This window comes from Mercenaria mercenaria, chromosome 9 (assembly GCF_021730395.1).
Source record: "Mercenaria mercenaria strain notata chromosome 9, MADL_Memer_1, whole genome shotgun sequence".
Taxonomy (NCBI): domain Eukaryota; kingdom Metazoa; phylum Mollusca; class Bivalvia; order Venerida; family Veneridae; genus Mercenaria; species Mercenaria mercenaria.
This window is the reverse complement of record NC_069369.1, coordinates 26,372,102-26,391,823: the sequence shown is the minus strand read 5'-3', so window position 1 is coordinate 26,391,823 and position 19,722 is coordinate 26,372,102. Positions and strand designations below refer to the sequence as shown.

The following is a 19,722-nucleotide window of genomic DNA, read 5'->3' as shown; positions in this document are numbered from 1 at the left end:
GTTAAAAGTAACATGACTAGGACTCAGAAGTTTCTGTACGCTAATGTATTCTTGTTTTGCATTTCAGTATTCTCAGAATGTTAATGTAGCTAATCGTGCAGATGGCATTCTATAAAGAAGAGGGCCAAGATGGCCCTAGGTCGCTCACCTGAGAAACATACCATAACAGTGAAAACATGCTTGACTTTCATGAAAACAAATATTCTGGCCAATTTTCATTAGGATTGGACTAAAAATGTGGTCTCTTGAGTTTGAACAAGTATTTTTTTATATATGACCTAATGACCTAGTTTTTGACCCTAGATAATTCATATTCAAACTGACCTAGATTTTATCAAGACAATCATTTTGACCAAATTTTTATGAAGATCAATTGAAAATACAGCCCTAATGGGATAAAACAAGATTTTTCTTTGATTTGACCTAGTGACCTACTTTTTAACCCAAGATGACCCATATTTGAACTCGAACTAGATTTCATCAAAGCAATCATTCTGACTTAATTTCATGAAGATCAACTGAACAATACAGCCTCTACCATATACACAAGGTTTTTCTTTGATTTGACCTAGTGACCTAATTTTTGAACCCAGATATAAACCATATTTGAACTCTATCTAAATTTTATCAAGGAAATTATTCTGACCAAATTTCATGAAGATCAAGTGAAAAATACAGCCTCTATCGCATACACAAGAATTTTCTTTGATTTGACCTAGTGACCTTCTTTTTATCTAAATTTTATCAAGGCAATCAATCTGACCAAATTTCATGTAGATCAACTGAAAAATACAGCCTCTATCGCATACACAAGGTCTTTCTTTGATTTGACCTAGTAATCTACATTTTGACCCCAGATGACCCATATTTGAACTCGATCTATATTTGATCAAGGCAATCATTCTGATCAAATTTCATGAAGATCAATTGAAAAATACAGCCTCTATTGCATACACGAAGTGTTTCTTTGATTTGACCTAGTGACCTAGTTTTTGACCCCAGATGACCCATTTTTGAACCTGGCCTAGATTCTATCAAGGTAATCATTCTGACCAAATTTCATGAAGATCAGTTGAATAATTGAGCCTCTATTGCATACAAAAGGTTTTTCTTTGATTTGACCTAGTGACCTACTTTTTGACCCCAGATGACCCATTTTCAAACTTGGATTAGATTTCATCAAGGTTATCATTCTGACCAAAATTCATGAAGATCAATTGAAAAATACAGCCTCTATCGCATACACAAGGTCTTTCTTTGATTTGACCTAGTGACCTAGTTTTTGAACCCAGATTAATCATTTTTGAACTCGGCCTAGATTTCATCAAGGTTAACATTCTGACCAAAATTCATGAAGATCACTTGAAAAATACAGCCTCTATTGCATACACAAGGTTTTTCCTTGATTTGACCTAGTGACCTAGTTTTGACCCCAGATGACCCATTTTCGAACTGGGCCTAGATTTCATCAAGGTAAACATTCTGACAAAAACTCATGAAGATAAATTGAAAAATACAGCCCCTATCGCATACACAAGGATTTTCCTTGATTTGACCTAGTGACCTAGTTTTTGACCCCAGATGACCCATTTTCAAACTCGGCCTAGATTTCATGAAGGTTATCATTCTGACCAAAATTCATGAACCTCAATTGAAAAATACAGCCTCTATCGCATACACAAGGTTTTTCCTTGATTTGACCTAGTGACCTAGTTTTGACCCCGGATGACCCATTTTCAAACTCGGCCTAGATTTCATCAAGGAAATCATTCTGACCAAAATTTATGAAGATCAATTGAAAAATACAGGCTCTACAAAATTTCATGAAGATCATAAGATCAATTGAAAAATACAGCCTCTATCGCATACACAAGCTAAATGTTGACAGACGACAGAGGATGGACATCGAGCGATCAGAAAAACTGCTCAGGTGAGCTAAAAACAGGAAGTGCCAAAATCACATATAGAGAATATGTAATTTGCCAAATGTTATTACTGGTACACTTCTTTAACCTTTATCCTGCTAAATTTCTATAATGAAGGAGAGGTGCTTACCAAAAAGATACTAACTGAATGGCGAACAGTGCAGATCATAATCAGACTCCACAGAAGAGCAGGCTGATCATGATCTACACTGGTCGCAAAGTCAGAATCAATCGTGTCTGCAAAAGAAAGCCAAAATTTATGAAAAACCCTGTTACAGATGTTTGGTAGATCAAACACACACAGTAAGGATCATTTTGTCAAAGCAAGATGTTACAAACTTCTTCTATCACATGTTAATATATATTCAAGAATGTAAGTTCCTGAGTTTCAGAGACAGCAAGAGTTCCTAAATCTGTGACAATAATCTGAAAATTTTTCACATTTAAAAGCAAGTGTTTCAAACCCTAGGACAGGCACTGATGTTTACAGCAATAAACCAATGCTGGATTATATTAAATGACTGACCCCTTTTCCTGTTACCCCAAAAACATTTGAGCCGCACCATGAGACAACCAACATAGTGCATTTGCGACCAGCATGGATCCAGACCAGCCTGCACATCCACGCAGTCTGGTCAGGATCCATGCTGTTCGCTAACAGTTTCACTAATTACAATAGGCTTTGAAAGCGAACAGCATGGATCCTGACCAGACTGCGTGGATGCGCAGGCTGGTCCGGATCCATGCTGGTCACAAATGCACTATGTTGGTTTTCTCATGGTGTGGCTCATTTGCTTAACACAACTTTACTGAATAAGTAATATCATTATGAAGCCCATTTAACACAGGATATCACAGAGTTACAAGGTAAGTTTAAACAAGAGGACCATGATGGTCCTGAATCGCTCACCTCTTCCCACATGACCCAGTTTTGAGTATTGCATCATTTTTTTCTATTATTTGACATAGTGACCTAGTTTTTGAGCTCATGTGACCCAGTTTTGAACTTGACCTAGATATTATCAAGATAAAATTCTGACCAATTTTCATGAAGATCCATTGAAAAATATGGTCTCTAGAGAGGTCACAAGGTTTTTCTATTATTTGACCTATTGACCTAGTTTTCGAAGGTACGTGACCCTGTTTTGAACTTTATCTAGATATCATCAAGGTGAACATTCTCACTAATTTTCATGAAGATCTCATGAAAAATATGGCCTCTAGAGAGGTCACAAGGTTTTTCTATTTTTATACCTACTGGCCTAGTTTTTGACCGCATGTGACCCAGTTTCGAAACTGACCTAGATATCATCAAGGTGAATATTCAGATCAATTTTCATGAAGATCCATTGAAAAATATGGCCTCTAGAGAGGTCAAAAGATTTTTCTAATTTTAGACCTACTGGCCTAGTTTTTGACCGAAGTTGACCCAGTTTCAAACCTGACCTAGATATCATCAAGATGAACATTCAGACCAACTTTCATACAGATTCCGTGAAAAGTATGGTCTCTAGAGAGGTCACAAGGATTTTTTATTATTTGACCTACTGACCTACTTTTTGATGGCACGTGACCCACTTTCGAACTTGACCTAGATATCATCAAGATGAACATTCTGACAAATTTTTATGGAGATCCATTCACAAGTATGGCCTCTAGAGAAGTCACAAGGTTTTTCTATTTTTAGACCTACTGACCTAGTTTTTGACAGCACATGACCATGTTTCGAACTTGACCTAGATATCATCAAGATGAACATTCAGACCAACTTTCATACAGATCCCATGAAAAATATTGCCTCTAAAGAGGTCACAAGGTTTTTCTATTATTTGACCTACTGACCTAGTTTTCGAAGGTATGTGACCCTGTTCTGAACTTTATCTAGATATCATCAAGGTGAACATTCTCACTAATTTTTATGAAGATCTCATGAAAAATACGGCCTCTAGAGAGGTCACAAGGTTTTTTCTCTTTTTATACCTACTGGCCTAGTTTTTGACCGCATGTGACCCAGTTTCGAAACTGTCCTAGATATCATCAAGGTGAATATTCAGATCAATTTTCATGAAGATCCATTGAAAAATATGGCCTCTAGAGAGGTCAAAAGATTTTTCTAATTTTAGACCTACTGGCCTAGTTTTTGATCGCAGTTGACCCAGTTTCAAACCTGACATAGATATCATCAAGATGAACATTCAGACCAACTTTCATACAGATTCCATGAAAAGTATGGCCTCTAAAGAGGTCACAAGGATTTTTTATTATTTGACCTACTGACCTACTTTTTGATGGCACGTGACCCACTTTCGAACTTGACCTAGATATCATCAAGATGAACATTCTGACCAATTTTTATGGAGATCCATTCACAAGTATGGCCTCTAGAGAGGTCACAAGGTTTTTCTTTTTTTAGACCTACTGACCTAGTTTTTGACAGCACATGACCCTGTTTCGAACTTGACCTAGATATCATCAAGATGAACATTCAGACCAACTTTCATACAGATCCCATGAAAAATATGGCCTCTAGAGAGTTCACAAGGTTTTTCTATTATTTGACCTACTGACCTAGTTTTTGACGGCACGTGACCCACTTTCGAACTTGACCTAGATATCATCAAGATGAACATTCAGACCAACTTTCATACAGATCCCATGAAAAATATGGCCTCTAAAGAGGTCACAAGATTTTTCTATTATTTGACCTACTGACCTAGTTTTTGATGGCACTTGACCCACTTTCGAACTTGACCTAGATATCATCAAGGTGAACATTCTGACCAACTTTCATGAAGATCTCATGAAATATATGGCCTCTAGAGAGGTCACAAGGTTTTTCTATTTTTAGACCTACTGATCTAGTTTTTGACCGCATGTGACCCAGTTTCGAACTTGACCTAGATATCATCAAGGTGAACATTCTGACCAATTTTTATGAAGATCCATTCATAAGTATGGCCTCTAGAGAGGTCACAAGATTTTTCTATTTTTAGATCTACTGACCTTGTTTTTGACCGCATGTGACCCACTTTCGAACTTGACCTAGATATCATCAAGATGAACATTCAGACAAACTTACATACAAATCCCATGAAAAATATGGCCTCTAGAGAGGTCACAAGGTTTTTCTATTATTTGACCTACTGACCTAGTTTTTGAGGCCACGTGACCCACTTTTTGAACTTGACCTAGATATCATCAAGGTGAACATTCTGACCAATTTTCATGAAGATCTTATGAAATATATGGCCTCTAGAGAGGTCACAAGGTTTTTCTATTTTTAGACCTACTGACCTAGTTTTTGACCGCACGTGACCCAGTTTCGAACTTGACCTAGATATCATCAAGGGGAACATTCTGACCAATTTTCATAAAGATCCCATGAAAAATGTGACGTCTAGAGTTGTCACAAGCAAAAGTTTACGCACGCACGGACGGACTGACGGACGGACGCTGCGCGATCACAAAAGCTCACCTTGTCACTTTGTGACAGGTGAGCTAAAAAGTATGCTGTATGCTCATATTCATACAAGGACAAAATTTTCCACATAAAAAAGTTGATAAAATAGAAACCACACATTGTCAAAACTAAACTGCTTAATTCTTTAAGAGCATGCCTGTTGTTTAATGATGTATTAACTTTAAAAATCTAGACAAATTAAGTTTTTTTATCATTTCGAATCGAACAGTAAAAAAGGGCACTTCCACTTAAAGCATTAAATTTACATTTCAAAGCAATTTTAATATAAAGCTTCCTTGTACGACAAAAAAATAAACAACAGCATGTAAACAATTATCCTAAATATAACATATTGTGTAGAATCCTTAATAAAAAAAACAACATGAAAAAATACTTTTTAAGTAAACAGTACTATAGCTGCAAAGTAAACAAGAGCTGTCCATAAGATAGCTTATGCTTGACTATTCAAATTGTTGTCCCAGAAGCAGGAATATTACCCTAGTAAATGTTAAAATATCTATAGAATTTCAATCAAGTGTCTGCATTAGTTTTGGAGATAGTAACTTGCATGCAAAACTTGACCAGAAATTTTAAGTTCAAATGGGGGCATAATTTGGCCAAAATGCATGTCAGTGTTATGGGACTTGATGCTATCATCTAGTTTTATTACCCCGAAGACACATGTGAAGTTTCTATTCAATATCTGCATTTGTTTTGGAAATAGTAACTTGTATGCAAAACTTTAACCAGGATTTTCTAAGTCCAACAGGGGGCATAATTTGACTGAGGCCTAATGTTTGTATAGATCTGCCAAAATACATGTCAGAGTTATGTGACTTGACCCAATGAGGTTGGTAATTGACCTAGAAAAAGAAAAAATAAGTTTCAAAGCTATATGCCTTTAAATAATAGCCACATGTACTTGCAAGCAAATACCAAGCTGTGACGCTGACGCCGACACCAGGGTGAGTAGAATAGCTAGACTATTCACAGGCGCTTGAAGCTGTATCAATAAATATACGCATTACCCTATCCCACCCACCTAATATACTAACACACATTCAGTAATTTTGGATTTACTACAAAATATTAAACTGAAAATCCTATGTAGTAAGTTTGATAATCAAATTTACTGACATTTGACTCTATATTATCTATAAAATATATTCGATGAACCAAAAACACAAAAAGCATGCAGAATGTAAGTCAAACAGCTTCAACAAAATTCATTGTCATAAACGACTGGGCTTGTTTTCAGCCTGCTCTTTCTTTGAAATATGATGAAGGGGCGGTCATTGGTACGCATGCCCATTCAGTTGACACTTTGCAGCATGTAAAGCTGTTCTTCAAAATTTATTGCTACAGTCACATTGGTCTTCTGGAATAAGAAGCCACATTTTTTGAAAAAGTAGGTTACACACAATGTCCAGTTAATGATTAGAAACCAAATGGTCGACAGACAGACCAACCAACATACACAACATAATCTATTCATTCCGCAGACATAGAATCTTGTGCTTTTGGTAAAAATGCTATTTCTTTGGAATATGAACACCATCACTATTCACTTTTTGAAGATAAAATGAATGCAAGTTTTATTTCTTCATGAGGATTTAATTCTGTGGATTAACACACAGGTGAAATCCCCAGGAATTAATTCCACATGTTCAGTACAGATTTAAAAAGGGTAACCAATCATATTTATGAGGGTGTTTAAATATATACATAACTAGAAATTGCTTTTGTAAAAAAGCGCATGTCTCCCCCAATGCAAAGTCCTATAGGCAAGAAGTCAATAGGGGTCAGGAGCGAAAGTCAAAGAGACACTGATGGATGGCTGCAATAGGGATCATCTACTTATAAGTTTCAACACTCTTGGCCCAGTGGTTCTCAAGTCACTGTTCAGGCTCCTGTGACCTTGACCTTTGATCAAGTGACCCCCAAATAAATAGGGGTCATCTACTCTGCATGTCCAATCATCCTATTATGTTTCAACATTCTAGGTCAAGTGGTTCTCATGTTATTTTCCGGAAATGATTTTACATGACCAAGCCTCTGTGACCTTGACCTTTAACAGAGTGACCCAAAAATCAATAGGGGTCATCTACTGTGCATGTTCAATCATCTTATGAAGTTTCAACATACTGGGTCAAGTGGTTCTCAACTTATTGATTGGAAATTGTTTTCCATGTTCAGGCCCCTGTGACCTTGACCTTTAACAGAGTGACCCCAAAATCGGTAGGGGCCATCTATTCTGCATGTTCAATCATCCTATGAAGTTTCAATATTCTGGGTCAAGAGGTTCTCAAGTTATTGATCAGAAATGGTTATCAATGTTCAGGTCCTTGTGACCTTGACCTTTAAAGGAGTGGCCCTAAAAACAAATAGGTGTCATTTATTCTGCAGGAACAATCATCCTATGAAGTTTCAACATTTTGGGTCGAGAGGTTCTCAAGTTATTGATTGGAAACGGTTTTCGATGTTCAGGCCCCTGTGACCTTGACCTTTAACAGAGTGACCCCAAAATCGATAGGGGTCATCTACTCTGCATGAACAATCATCCTATTAAGTTTCAACATTCTGGGTCAAGTGGTTCTCAAGTTACAGACCGGAAACGGTTTTCAATGTTCAGGCCCCTGTGACCTTGACCTTCAACAGAGTGACCCCAAAATCAATAGGGGTCATCTACTCTGCATGACCAATCATCCTATTAAGTTTCAACATTCTGGGTCAAGTGGTTCTCAAGTTACTGACCGGAAATGGTTTTCAATGTTCAGGCCCCTGTGACCTTGACCTTCAACAGAGTGACCCCAAAATCAATAGGGATCATCTACTCTGCATGACCAATCATCCTATTAAGTTTCAACATTCTGGGTCAAGTGGTTCTCAAGTTATTGATCCGAAATGGTTTACAATGTTCAGGCCCCTGTGACCTTGACCTTTAACAGAGTGACCCCAAAATCGATAGGGGTCATCTACTCTGCATGAACAATCATCCTATTAAGTTTCAACATTCTGGATCAAGTGGTTCTCAAGTTACAGACCGGAAACGGTTTTCGATGTTCAGGCCCCTGTGACCTTGACCTTCAACAGAGTGACCCCAAAATCAATAGGGGTCATCTACTCTGCATGAACAATCATCCTATTAAGTTTCAATATTCTGGGTCAAGTGGTTCTCAAGTTACTGACCGGAAATGGTTTTCAATGTTCAGGCCCCTGTGACCTTGACCTTCAACAGAGTGACCCCAAAATCAATAGGGATCATCTACTCTGCATGACCAATCATCCTATTAAGTTTCAACATTCTGGGTCAAGTGGTTCTCAAGTTATTGATCGGAAATGGTTTTCAATGTTCAGGACCCTGTGACCTTGACCTTCAACAGAGTGACCCCAAAATCAATAGGGGTCATCTACTTTCCATGACCAATCATCCTATGAAGTTTCAACATTCTGGGTCAAGTCATTCTCGAGTTATTGATTGGAAATGGTTCAGGCCCCTGTGACCTTGACCTTTGACAGAATGACCCCTAAAACAATAGGGTCGTCTCCTCCATAAGCCCTACCAACCTATGAAGTTTGAAGGTTCTAGGTCAAATGGTTCTCCAGTTATTGCTCGGAAATGAAGTGTGACGTACAGACGGACAGGGCAAAATCAATATGTCTCCCCCAGAGTGGGGGAGACATAATAATTATATATGATGAAAACTGACAGTGTCCAAATGGTATCTGAAATTTTAAAATTAGAAAAACATGACAAAATGTCAAGAAAGTGAGTTTTAAGTCTTTCAAATTATCAAAATTTTATTTTACAAGCTAATTTTGTGCAAGTTTTGTTTAAAATAAAGACTATAATAACCTAAGGCTGGTATTAATCTGGTTCTTATTAAGTATCAATAATGCATTTTAAAGTACAAGACAAGTGAGATCATAATTGACAAAATAAAGGAAAACTGCTTTAAATGTAATATAAGTTTGTTTTACAACTAAGAAAATATGACACATTTATCTTCGTACAAATAAATTTTGTATCACTGAGACACTGAGCTTACTTGAAACTAGAAAGTTTTAACAGCTTGTCCATAAAATGCAGTATCACTCTAGAACCTTACAATGCAGATAAGGTATTATACCACTGGAGAAAACAGAGAATAAAATAAGCAGTGTACTTCTGTAAATACAGAATTAAATTTTCAAAATAATCAATTACTATAATGCTTATCAAAACTCATATGTAAATACAAAACTAGCAATTGTTCATTCTGTGCTTGGACTTTGAAATTAAACAGACCACAGCGAACATTCCAGTTGCTGTACTATTGATAGTTGTGTAATACTTCAGTGCTTTTATTTCTCTTGTAATTTTTATTTATCCTGTAATTTACAGGGAGAAATACACAGTTGATCAGAGGTTTAGTAAAGGCATAATTATGTTATGCTAGCCTATAAATCTCCTTTTCTTGCTTTGACTATTTCCTTAAAATCCTCATTAGTGACAGGTGCCACATGAAAAGGGACTGATTTCCATTTCTTGCATGTATCCTGTCTGCCATTGGTATCAACAATCAGAAAATTTTCTATCTTAAGTACTGGGAATTCCAATGTTCTATGAATACATATCACACCGAGGTTGCCTCCGCATTCTTTACAAATGAGCTTGCCGACAAACTGGATAGCCTCATCCTGGTATCTGGTTGACCCACTTTTAGCAAATGTTACCCTTTCTTTCAAATGCTCATCAGTAACAACATGGTGGGAATCTTGAATTTTTTTCACATCATCAGACCAGCATATGAAATGATCACACTTGAGGCAGCGTAGTTCAAACTGTCCTGTTCTAATCAACTTGCGTCTAGATCCCAAAGATTTCAACTGCCTATCTAGGTTAGCTTCGTCTTGGAATTTGTGAATCTCCTGGCGAAACTTGTCTGGATTCTTCTGTATATATTCCTTAAATGGTAATGAACACTGTTATTAGTCTTATTATGATAAAATATTAGTAGAGATTAAAGACTATTATCATGACGTCACCATGCCCTTTACTTAATCAAAGTACTGAGAGAACTGATGGGGGCAATGCATTGCAGTTTCAAGACTTGATGTAAACCATTCATGTCAGGGAAGTACATGCAGGCATTATGTAATGCACCTGTGTGTGGCAAGAAATGGAGTGGTCACAACTTTAACAGTGCACAACAATAAAATTTATTAACTTTGTGTTCAATACACATACATATTTTGTTCAAAAGGTAAAGATAAAAATCTAGTCTTGTTCAATGGCAGTTATTCATTGACAAACAAAAACCTTTCATTGCCAGGTTTGATAAAATGAACAAGAAGCTGCGTTCAATAAATGCTTGATGCCCCCGGTGGCATCCTTGTTGATACAAAGCAACCCAAGTCCAAATCGAGGTCAAGTTAAAGGTTAAAACTGAGGTCAGGTGATGTCTGAAGATGAGGAATGGTCAGAGGTTACATCTGTATTAGTATCAAGTCATTCTAGTAAGGGGTATTGATGCTAGACGAAACGGTCCCATTTGGTTAACCAAGAGATGGCCAATATAAAGCAACCTAAGTCCAAAATGAGGTCAAGGTCAAGGTCAAACTGAGGTCAGGTGATGTCTGAAGATGAGGAATGGTCATATTTTATCTCTGCATTACTATCAAGTCATTCTAGTAAGGTGTATTGATGCTAGACGAAACGGTCCCATTTGGTTAACCAAGAGATGGCCCATATAAAGCAACCTAAGTCCAAAATGAGGTCAAGGTCAAGGTCAAACTGAGGTCAGGTGTAGTCTGAAGATGAGGACTGGTCACAAGTTACATCTGCATTAGTGTCAAGACATTCTAGTAAGGGGTATTGATGCTAGACGAAACGGTCCCATTTGGTTAACCTCGTACGGACGGACGAACGGACGGACAGGACGATTACTATATGCCTCCCGCATCAGTAGATAGGTCAAGTCCTCCACCTGACAGGTCAGGTACTGACAAAGGGGGAAAGAACTGACTGGTCAATTTGTTCCCCACCTAATAGGTCAAGTACTGGCAAGGGGGGGAAAGAACTGACCGGTCAATTTCTTCTCCAACCTGATAGGTCAAGTACAGTATAGGGGGGAAAGAACTGACCGGTCAATTTCTTCCCCCACCTGACAGGTCAAGTACAGGCTGGGGAGAGGGGGGGGGGGGGGGCGGGAAAGAACTGAGACAGTCAATTTCTTCCCCAACCTGATAGGTCAAGTACAGAATAGGGGGGAAAGAACTGACTGGTCAATTTCTTCCCCCACCTGACAGGTCATGTACTGGCTAGGGGGGAAAGAATTGACCGGTCAATTTCTTCCCCCACCTGACAGGCCAAGAACTGGCTAGGGGGGAAAGAACTGACCGGTCAATTTCTTCCCCCTCCTGATAGGTCAAGTACTGGCTAGGGGGGAAAGAACTGACCAGTCAATTTCTTCCCCCACCTGACAGGTCAAGTACAGGCTAGGGGTGAAAGAACTGACCTGTCAATTTCTTCCCCTACCTGACAGGTCAAGTACTGGCTAGGGGGGAAGAACTGACCGGTCAATTTATTCCCCCACCTGACAGGTCAGGTACTGACAAAGGGGGAAAGAACTGACTGGTCAATTTGTTCCCCACCTAATAGGTCAAGTACTGGCAAGGGGGGAAAGAACTGACCACTCAATTTCTTCCCCAACCTGATAGGTCAAGTACAGAAGAGGGGGGAAAGAACTGACCGGTCAATTTCTTCCCCCACCTGACAGGTCAAGTACTGGCTAGGGGGGAAAGAACTGACCGGTCAATTTATTCCTCCACCTGACAGGTCAGGTACTGACAAAGGGGGAAAGAACTGACTGGTCAATTTGTTCCCCACCTAATAGGTCAAGTACTGGCAAGGGGGGAAAGAACTGACCGGTCAATTTCTTCTCCAACCTGATAGGTCAAGTACAGTATAGGGGGGAAAGAACTGACCGGTCAATTTCTTCCCCCACCTGACAGGTCAAGTACAGGCTGGGGAGAGGGGGGGGGGGCGGGAAAGAACTGAGACAGTCAATTTCTTCCCCAACCTGATAGGTCAAGTACAGAATAGGGGGGAAAGAACTGACTGGTCAATTTCTTCCCCCACCTGACAGGTCATGTACTGGCTAGGGGAGAAAGAATTGACCGGTCAATTTCTTCCCTCACCTGACAGGCCAAGAACTGGCTAGGGGGGAAAGAACTGACCAGTCAATTTCTTCCCCCTCCTGATAGGTCAAGTACTGGCTAGGGGGGAAAGAACTGACCAGTCAATTTCTTCCCCCACCTGACAGGTCAAGTACAGGCTAGGGGTGAAAGAACTGACCTGTCAATTTCTTCCCCTACCTGACAGGTCAAGTACTGGCTAGGGGGGAAGAACTGACCGGTCAATTTATTCCCCCACCTGACAGGTCAGGTACTGACAAAGGGGGAAAGAACTGACTGGTCAATTTGTTCCCCACCTAATAGGTCAAGTACTGGCAAGGGGGGAAAGAACTGACCAGTCAATTTCTTCCCCAACCTGATAGGTCAAGTACAGAATAGGGGGGAAAGAACTGACCGGTCAATTTCTTCCCCCACCTGACAGGTCAAGTACAGGCTGGGGAGGGGAGGGGGGGGGAAAGAACTGACCAGTCAATTTCTTCCCCAACGTGATAGGTCAAGTACAGAATAGGGGGGAAAGAACTGACTGGTCAATTTCCTCCCCGACCTGACAGGTCATGTACTGGCTAGGGGGGAAAGAATTGACCAGTCAATTTCTTCCCCCACCTGATAGGTCAAGTACTGGCTGGGGGGGGGAAAGAATTGACCGGTCAATTTCTTCCCCGACCTGACAGGTCAAGTACAGGCTGGGGAGTGGGGGGGGGGGGGGGAGAACTGACCAGTCAATTTCTTCCCCAACCTGTTAGGTCAAGTACAGAATAGGGGGGAAAGAACTGACTGGTCAATTTCTTCCCCACCTGACAGGTCATGTACTGGCTAGGGGGGAAAGAATTGACGGTCAATTTCTTCCCCCTCTGACAGGTCAAGTACTGGCTAGGGGGGAAAGAACGGGACCGGTCAATTTATTCCCCCACCTGACAGGTCAGGTACTGACAAAGGGGGAAAGAAACTGACTGGTCAATTTGTTCCCAACCTAATAGGACAAGTACTGGCAAGGGGGAAAGAACTGACTGGTCAATTTCTTCCCCCACCTGACAGGTCGAAAACTGGGAGGTGGGGGGCAAAGAACTGACCGGTCAATTTCTTCCCCACCTGACAGGTCGAAAACTAGGAGGGGGGGGGTGGGGTGGGGGGTGGGGGGAAAGAACTGACCGGTCAGTTTCTTCCCCACCTGACAGGTCAAGTACTGGGGGGAAAGAACTGACTGGTCAGTTTCTTTTCCAACTTAATAGCCTATGCAAAAATGGCTTGGGGGAAATAACTGACCTGTCAATTTCTTCTCCCTCATGACAAGTCAAGTACTGCATGGCTATGGGGAAAGAACTGACAGGTTAATTTCTTCCCCCGTCCAATAAGTCATGTATTGTATTGGCAAGTGGTGGGGGGGGGGGGGGAAGAACTAACCAGTCAATTTACTTCCCCCACCTAACTGCTCAATTACTGGCTAGGTGGGACAAGAACTGACCAGCAGTAATTTCCTTACCTTAGAAGAAATTGAAACAGGAAAATGACCAGCAATTAGAAAGAATATTTAACAGAAATTGAAGTAAGTTCATTTAAAAACATTTCTTAATTAATTTACACAAAATATGAAACCTATTTCTTATTATATGAAATTTAAATGAAAACAGACTCTTGGAAATAAAAAAGCAGTCTAGTTAAGAATAACCAAGAATAAACAGTTCCAATTCACTAACAGGGGAAATAATTGACTAGCTAGGAAAATCGAGAAGGGGGGGGAAAGAATTGACTAGTTAGTTTTTCCCCCCATAAGAATGATCAAAAGTAACCCGCTGCAATTGGGGGGAAAAATTGACTGGGGGGGGGGGGGGGGGGGGGAAAGAACTGACCAGTCAGTTTCTTCTCCCCGGGGAAAACTGATAGCCAGGAAAATTGATGAGGGGGTGGGGGGGGGGGGGGAAGGAAAGAATTGACTAGTTAGTTTTTTTCCCCCATAAGAATGAACAAAAGTAACCAGTTGCAATTGGGGGGGGGGGGGGAATTGACTAGGGGGGAAAGAACTGACCAGTCAGTTTCTTCTCCCCGGGGAAAACTGACTAGCCAGGAAAATTGATGAGGGGGGGGGAAAGAATTGACTAGTTAGTTTTTTTTCCCCATAAGAATGATCAAGAGTAACCAGTGGGGAAACAAGAGCACCGCCTTGCAGGTGCTGACGCTCATCTGATTTTTTTTGTGTAATAGAAATATTGTCCTACCCATGATTTTCTAAGTCTTAAAAGGGCCATCATTCTTGCAAAAAGCAGGATAGAGTTATGTTTCTTGATGTTCAGTGTTTCCACTTATGATGGTGAAAAGCTGTTGCAGTTTTAAAGCAATAGCTTTGATAGTTTATGAGAAAAGTTGACTTAAAACATAAAAACTCAAACCCAAGAAAATGATTTTCTAAGTCCAAAAGGGCAATAATTATTGCAAAAAGCAGGATGGAGTTATGTTGCTTGCTGTACAGGGTCAGCTTATGATGGTCAACAAGTGTTGCAAGTTTCAAAGCAATAGCTTTGATAGTTTAAGAGAAAAAGTTGACCTAAACATAAAACTTAACCAAGAAATCTGATATTTTCTAAGTCCAAAAGGGGCCATAAATCTTGCAAAAAGCAGGATGGAGTTATGTTTCTTGCTGTACAGGGTCAACTTATGATGGTGAACAAGTGTTGCAAGTTTTAAAGCAATAGCTTTGATAGTTTAGGATTAAAAGCTGACCTAAACATAAAACTTAACCAAGAAAACTGATTTTCTAAGTCCAAAAGGGGCAATAAATCTTGCAAAAAGCAAGATGGAGTTATGTTTCTTGATGTACAGGGTCAGCTTATGATGGTGAACAAGTATTCCAAGTTTCAAAGCAATAGCTTTGATAGTTTAGGAGAAAAGTTGACCTAAACATAAAACTTAACCAAGAAATCTGATATTTCTAAGTACAAAAGGGGCCATAAATCTTGCAAAAAGCAAGATGGGGTTATGTTTCTTGCTATACAGGGTCAGCTTATGATGGTGAACAAGTATTCCAAGTTTCAAAGCAATAGCTTTGATAGTTTAGGAGAAAAGCTGACCTAAATATTAAACTTAACCAGGCAATGCCGACGCCGACAACTGCTCAAGTGATGACAATAACTCATCATTTTTTTCCAAAAAATCAGATGAGCTAAAAACTGACCGTTACACCTGGAAATAACTGACTAGCCAGGAAAATTGATGAGGGGGGAAAGAATTGACTAGTTAGTTTTTTCCCCCCATAAGAATGATCAAGAGTAACCAGTTGTAATTGGGGGGAAAAACTGACTAGGGGGGGGGAAAGAACTGACCAGTCAGTTTCTTCCCCGGGGAAAAAAACTGACTAGTCAATTCTTTCCCCCGGGGAAGAAACTAACTAGTCAGTTTTTTCCCCGGGGAAAAAACTGACTGGGGAAAAAACTGACCGTTACACCTGGGTCATAAAAAGATAAAGCTATACAATGTATTTCAATTTCTTCAATACTTCTGTTTGCACTCTATGTCCTGACATCATGTGTTCTTGAGAGTCTAACAGAAACAGGCAAACTTTGTAACACTTTATGAAAGTTTGGAAAGAAAGTCAAAATATTCCAATATGTGAAAGTTTAAAGAAACCGGATTTCCTTGAACTGACATTGAAAAAATCTAGGCTATGTTTTCTAATGTGTACAATACTTATCAATTAAAAAAGTCAGGAATGTTTTTTTTGTTACAAATAAGCATCATTTTAATAAGGAGTTGTCATTAGTTAACACACAAACACCTGCAAAAAATATTTTTATAGATCTACCTTTTTTCTATTCCAACTATTGCTAAAGTTCAGTAACTGTTTCTTAAAAATATACATGATATATGATGATATCATTACTAGTATTCATATTGTTTGTTATGTTTGTTGATCAAAATAACATTGTTTGTTTCAATCTTAGGTTACTTAATATACACCTGTTTTTCAAACTATCAATATCATAATATAAGAAATACATTAAACACTATATAAACCGGGATTCGTCATATCAATGAACCTACCGAACTGGCGTATATTATTACAGTAAGGTTCAAGTAAATTAGGATACGAAATGCCCATGGAAAAAGAACAAGATTTCTGGTGGTTCTGCCTTCGATTATCACCATCAGAAACCATTTGCACCCTCAGATAGATGAAATACATTAAACTGGTAACATAAATGTACATCTGCAGGGATGATTACCAAGAAAATATAACGGGCACCTGTGGCAAGTTATCATCGCGGAATGGTGGATTACCTCCCATAGCAAAAATTACTCGGTCTGAGAAATGATGAAATACGTATATGTACGCGCAATTATTACAGTATTTAGCGCACTTTTTACATTAAATGATAATTTTCCTGCAGATAAATACCAGTTTAATCAGCGTATATGGCGTTTCTTTTTTTAATTAAAAATCTGGGAATGATTTTTTTCTTCGGTCCTTTTTCAAGGATTTCTCTAACATTATAATTATGTTAAACACGTCATAAACATAATGTTCTGATCTTTAGACTAAAGAACTGGGCACATGTTCAGTTTGGGAAATGATGACTTTTCCAGAATAAGTGCGTTTCTATTGGCCCTATTGTGAGGTCGGATTTCAGGAAAAAGTAAAAAAAAAAAAACTCTCCTTATTTGCGGTGGCATGGTGGTTCCAATTGAAATTACTGCATGCCTGCAAGATTCTGATGCCATAACTTTTGACTTCATCTCCAAGGATTCAAACCTTCCCTAGACGACATGTCTATTCAGGATGCTCTCTTCAATTCACAGTACATATCCATATCGATGCACTCTTTGCGAAATCTGCTATATTGGCGGTTTCTTTGTGTCGGCACCGGCTATTTTTTGCTATAAACAGTGCCCAGGTTGGTATGGGAGGTGAAAAATCCAGCTGCCATCCATGATCATAGGTATGTTGCTCAAAATAAGTAGAGCACAGAACATAATATTGTCTTTTCTATATTTTATAGTGTTTACTTTTTAATTATCAGCGATTTTGCTCGCAACTCGATGAAATTTGTTGATGGTGTACTGATATGGAACACTAGCCCAACTTTTTCCACAGTCTTTAACCAGTTTTTGCTTTGATATCATACATATCAAGCGCACTATTTGTCTTCATTTATCAATATTCCTCCAAATAATAAAGATAAATAGGCCGAAATGTAAAAATGTAAATGGAATTTTTCAAAACCACTTACTTTCGGTTTTGTAGTGGCACTGGCGGTCTCTCTGCACACCATTTTTCTTTCTTTTTTTCTTTTTTTTTTTTTTTGATGCACAGGCAGACTCTCTGCATTACGCACAGAGAAGCTCTAGGCTAATGACTACATGTATGTAGAAACATTATAGCTTAATTAATTTGGTGTGTTTATCTGACTTTTTGTAACTGCCAACCTGTTTATAGCAAAGAATTGCCGGTGCCGATGCCAGAAACCGCCGATAAAGCATATTTCGCAAAGAGTCCGCCAATATGAATATGCACCGTGCAATTGTGTATTAAATTTTAGTAACTATTTGAAATGCAATTCATTTTTATGCAACTCCTGTGGACAAGACATTTTGATTAACGATTTACAGCTGATTTCGAGATCAAAATATATAATTATACATAATAAACAATCACAAATAAGGACGGTCCGACTATGTACATAAATATGCCTTTAAGCTTTAAAATGTTCTTAATAGTTGGTGTAAAACAGAAATAATCTGTTCATAGTTGATTTTACAAATTCGAACAATGAGAGAAAAAATCTACTGACGATTATTAGATTAAATAATAATTACAAAATATCAAACTGTCAAGTTAATTCCCACCCCCACCCCGAACCAAATGAGTCATAAATTCAAACTGACGAATAAGTAATAAATTTTTCCTATCTCTTGAAAATATTTTCTTAGCACTCTATTTTGTGAAATAATATTTTAGAAATAACACCTGCACAGAAAAGATATTTTTACAGATTGCGAATCGGGATCTTTTGGATGCCGCCGCATATTTATAGATTCGCCTACTGATAAACGGTGCTGATCGCCGCAAACTGATAAAGTTTCTCCATAATACACATACATAACAGTGTCGAGGCATGGTGATGAAAAAATCAATAATCTATTGGCTTATCAGTGGCGTTGCAATTCCTTAGTAGTTGCTAATTTCAGGTAGAATCATGAACACATTTTTTTGAGCGTATTGAAACTAGTTATTGGATTTCAGAACAGGTCACATGATCAAAACAAGTGTCGGTTTCAGACCGAATCGTCTTTATTATTCTTACGCTTAAGAAGATCTATTATAATTTATACTTATAATGCAGTTTAGTTTTCTTCACATACTGTTGTTGATATAAAATGTGTAGATCTATTTAATAATATCTGGATCGAAAATATAATTGCAAAATGCAATATGAATGTTATATTTGGTAAATACTTTGGAACTTGTTTTCTGTGTGTTGTCAGTTTGGTCATAAGCTCGACAAGAACATTGAAAGACGGTTTGTTAAATCTGGGGGCACTGCCCCCAATAACACACACAAACCATTGACTCTACCATGGCTGATAAAACACTGCTCCTTCCATGTCAAAAATATAGTTTTGACAAAATCAAACTCAAGCTAATGTGACCTTAATCAATGTAAAGGTATTTAAGACTTGCATGCCACAAGCAATTTTACTGAGGCTAACATTTCTGCTTATGAATAAAATGAGCCGCACCATGAGAAAACCAACATAGTGCATTTGCGACCAGCATGGATCCAGACCAGCCTGCGTATCTGTGCAGTCTGGTCAGGATCCATGCTGTTCACTAATGGTATCTCTAATTGCAAAAGGCTTTGAAAGCGAACAGCATGGATCCTGACCAGACTGCGTGGATGCGCAGGCTGATCTGGATCTATGCTGATCGCAAATGCACTATGTTGGTTTTCTCATGGTGCTGCTCAAATGACTGTTTTATGCATGTAAAAGCTACAGCCCAGGAAAAAATAACATGAAGACCAAGTGTGTCTTTGGCTATTTGTGATAGAACTTCTGGTCTTCCCTCTGAAACATCATCTCACCTTTCAAATAAAACATTCCTGCCAAACAAAACTAAAAGTCCATTCATGCTCAAAGATTTTTAAAAGATTATCCTTTTGGTTGTCA

The 19,722-nt window shown here is 38.7% G+C and overlaps 1 protein-coding gene across 1 annotated transcript in view; it reads right to left on the bottom strand.

Annotated features, from left to right (window-relative positions):
• Positions 1-614: 614 nt before the first annotated feature.
• LOC123546060 (antiviral innate immune response receptor RIG-I-like) overlaps positions 615-19,722 on the bottom strand; it is a 117,518-nt gene continuing 98,410 nt past the window's right edge. Inside the window, exon 21 of the mRNA XM_053550472.1 lies at positions 615-10,332. Coding sequence (XP_053406447.1) covers positions 9,826-10,332 — 507 coding nt within the window. The 3' untranslated portion in view covers positions 615-9,825. The remainder of the gene's footprint in view (positions 10,333-19,722) is intronic.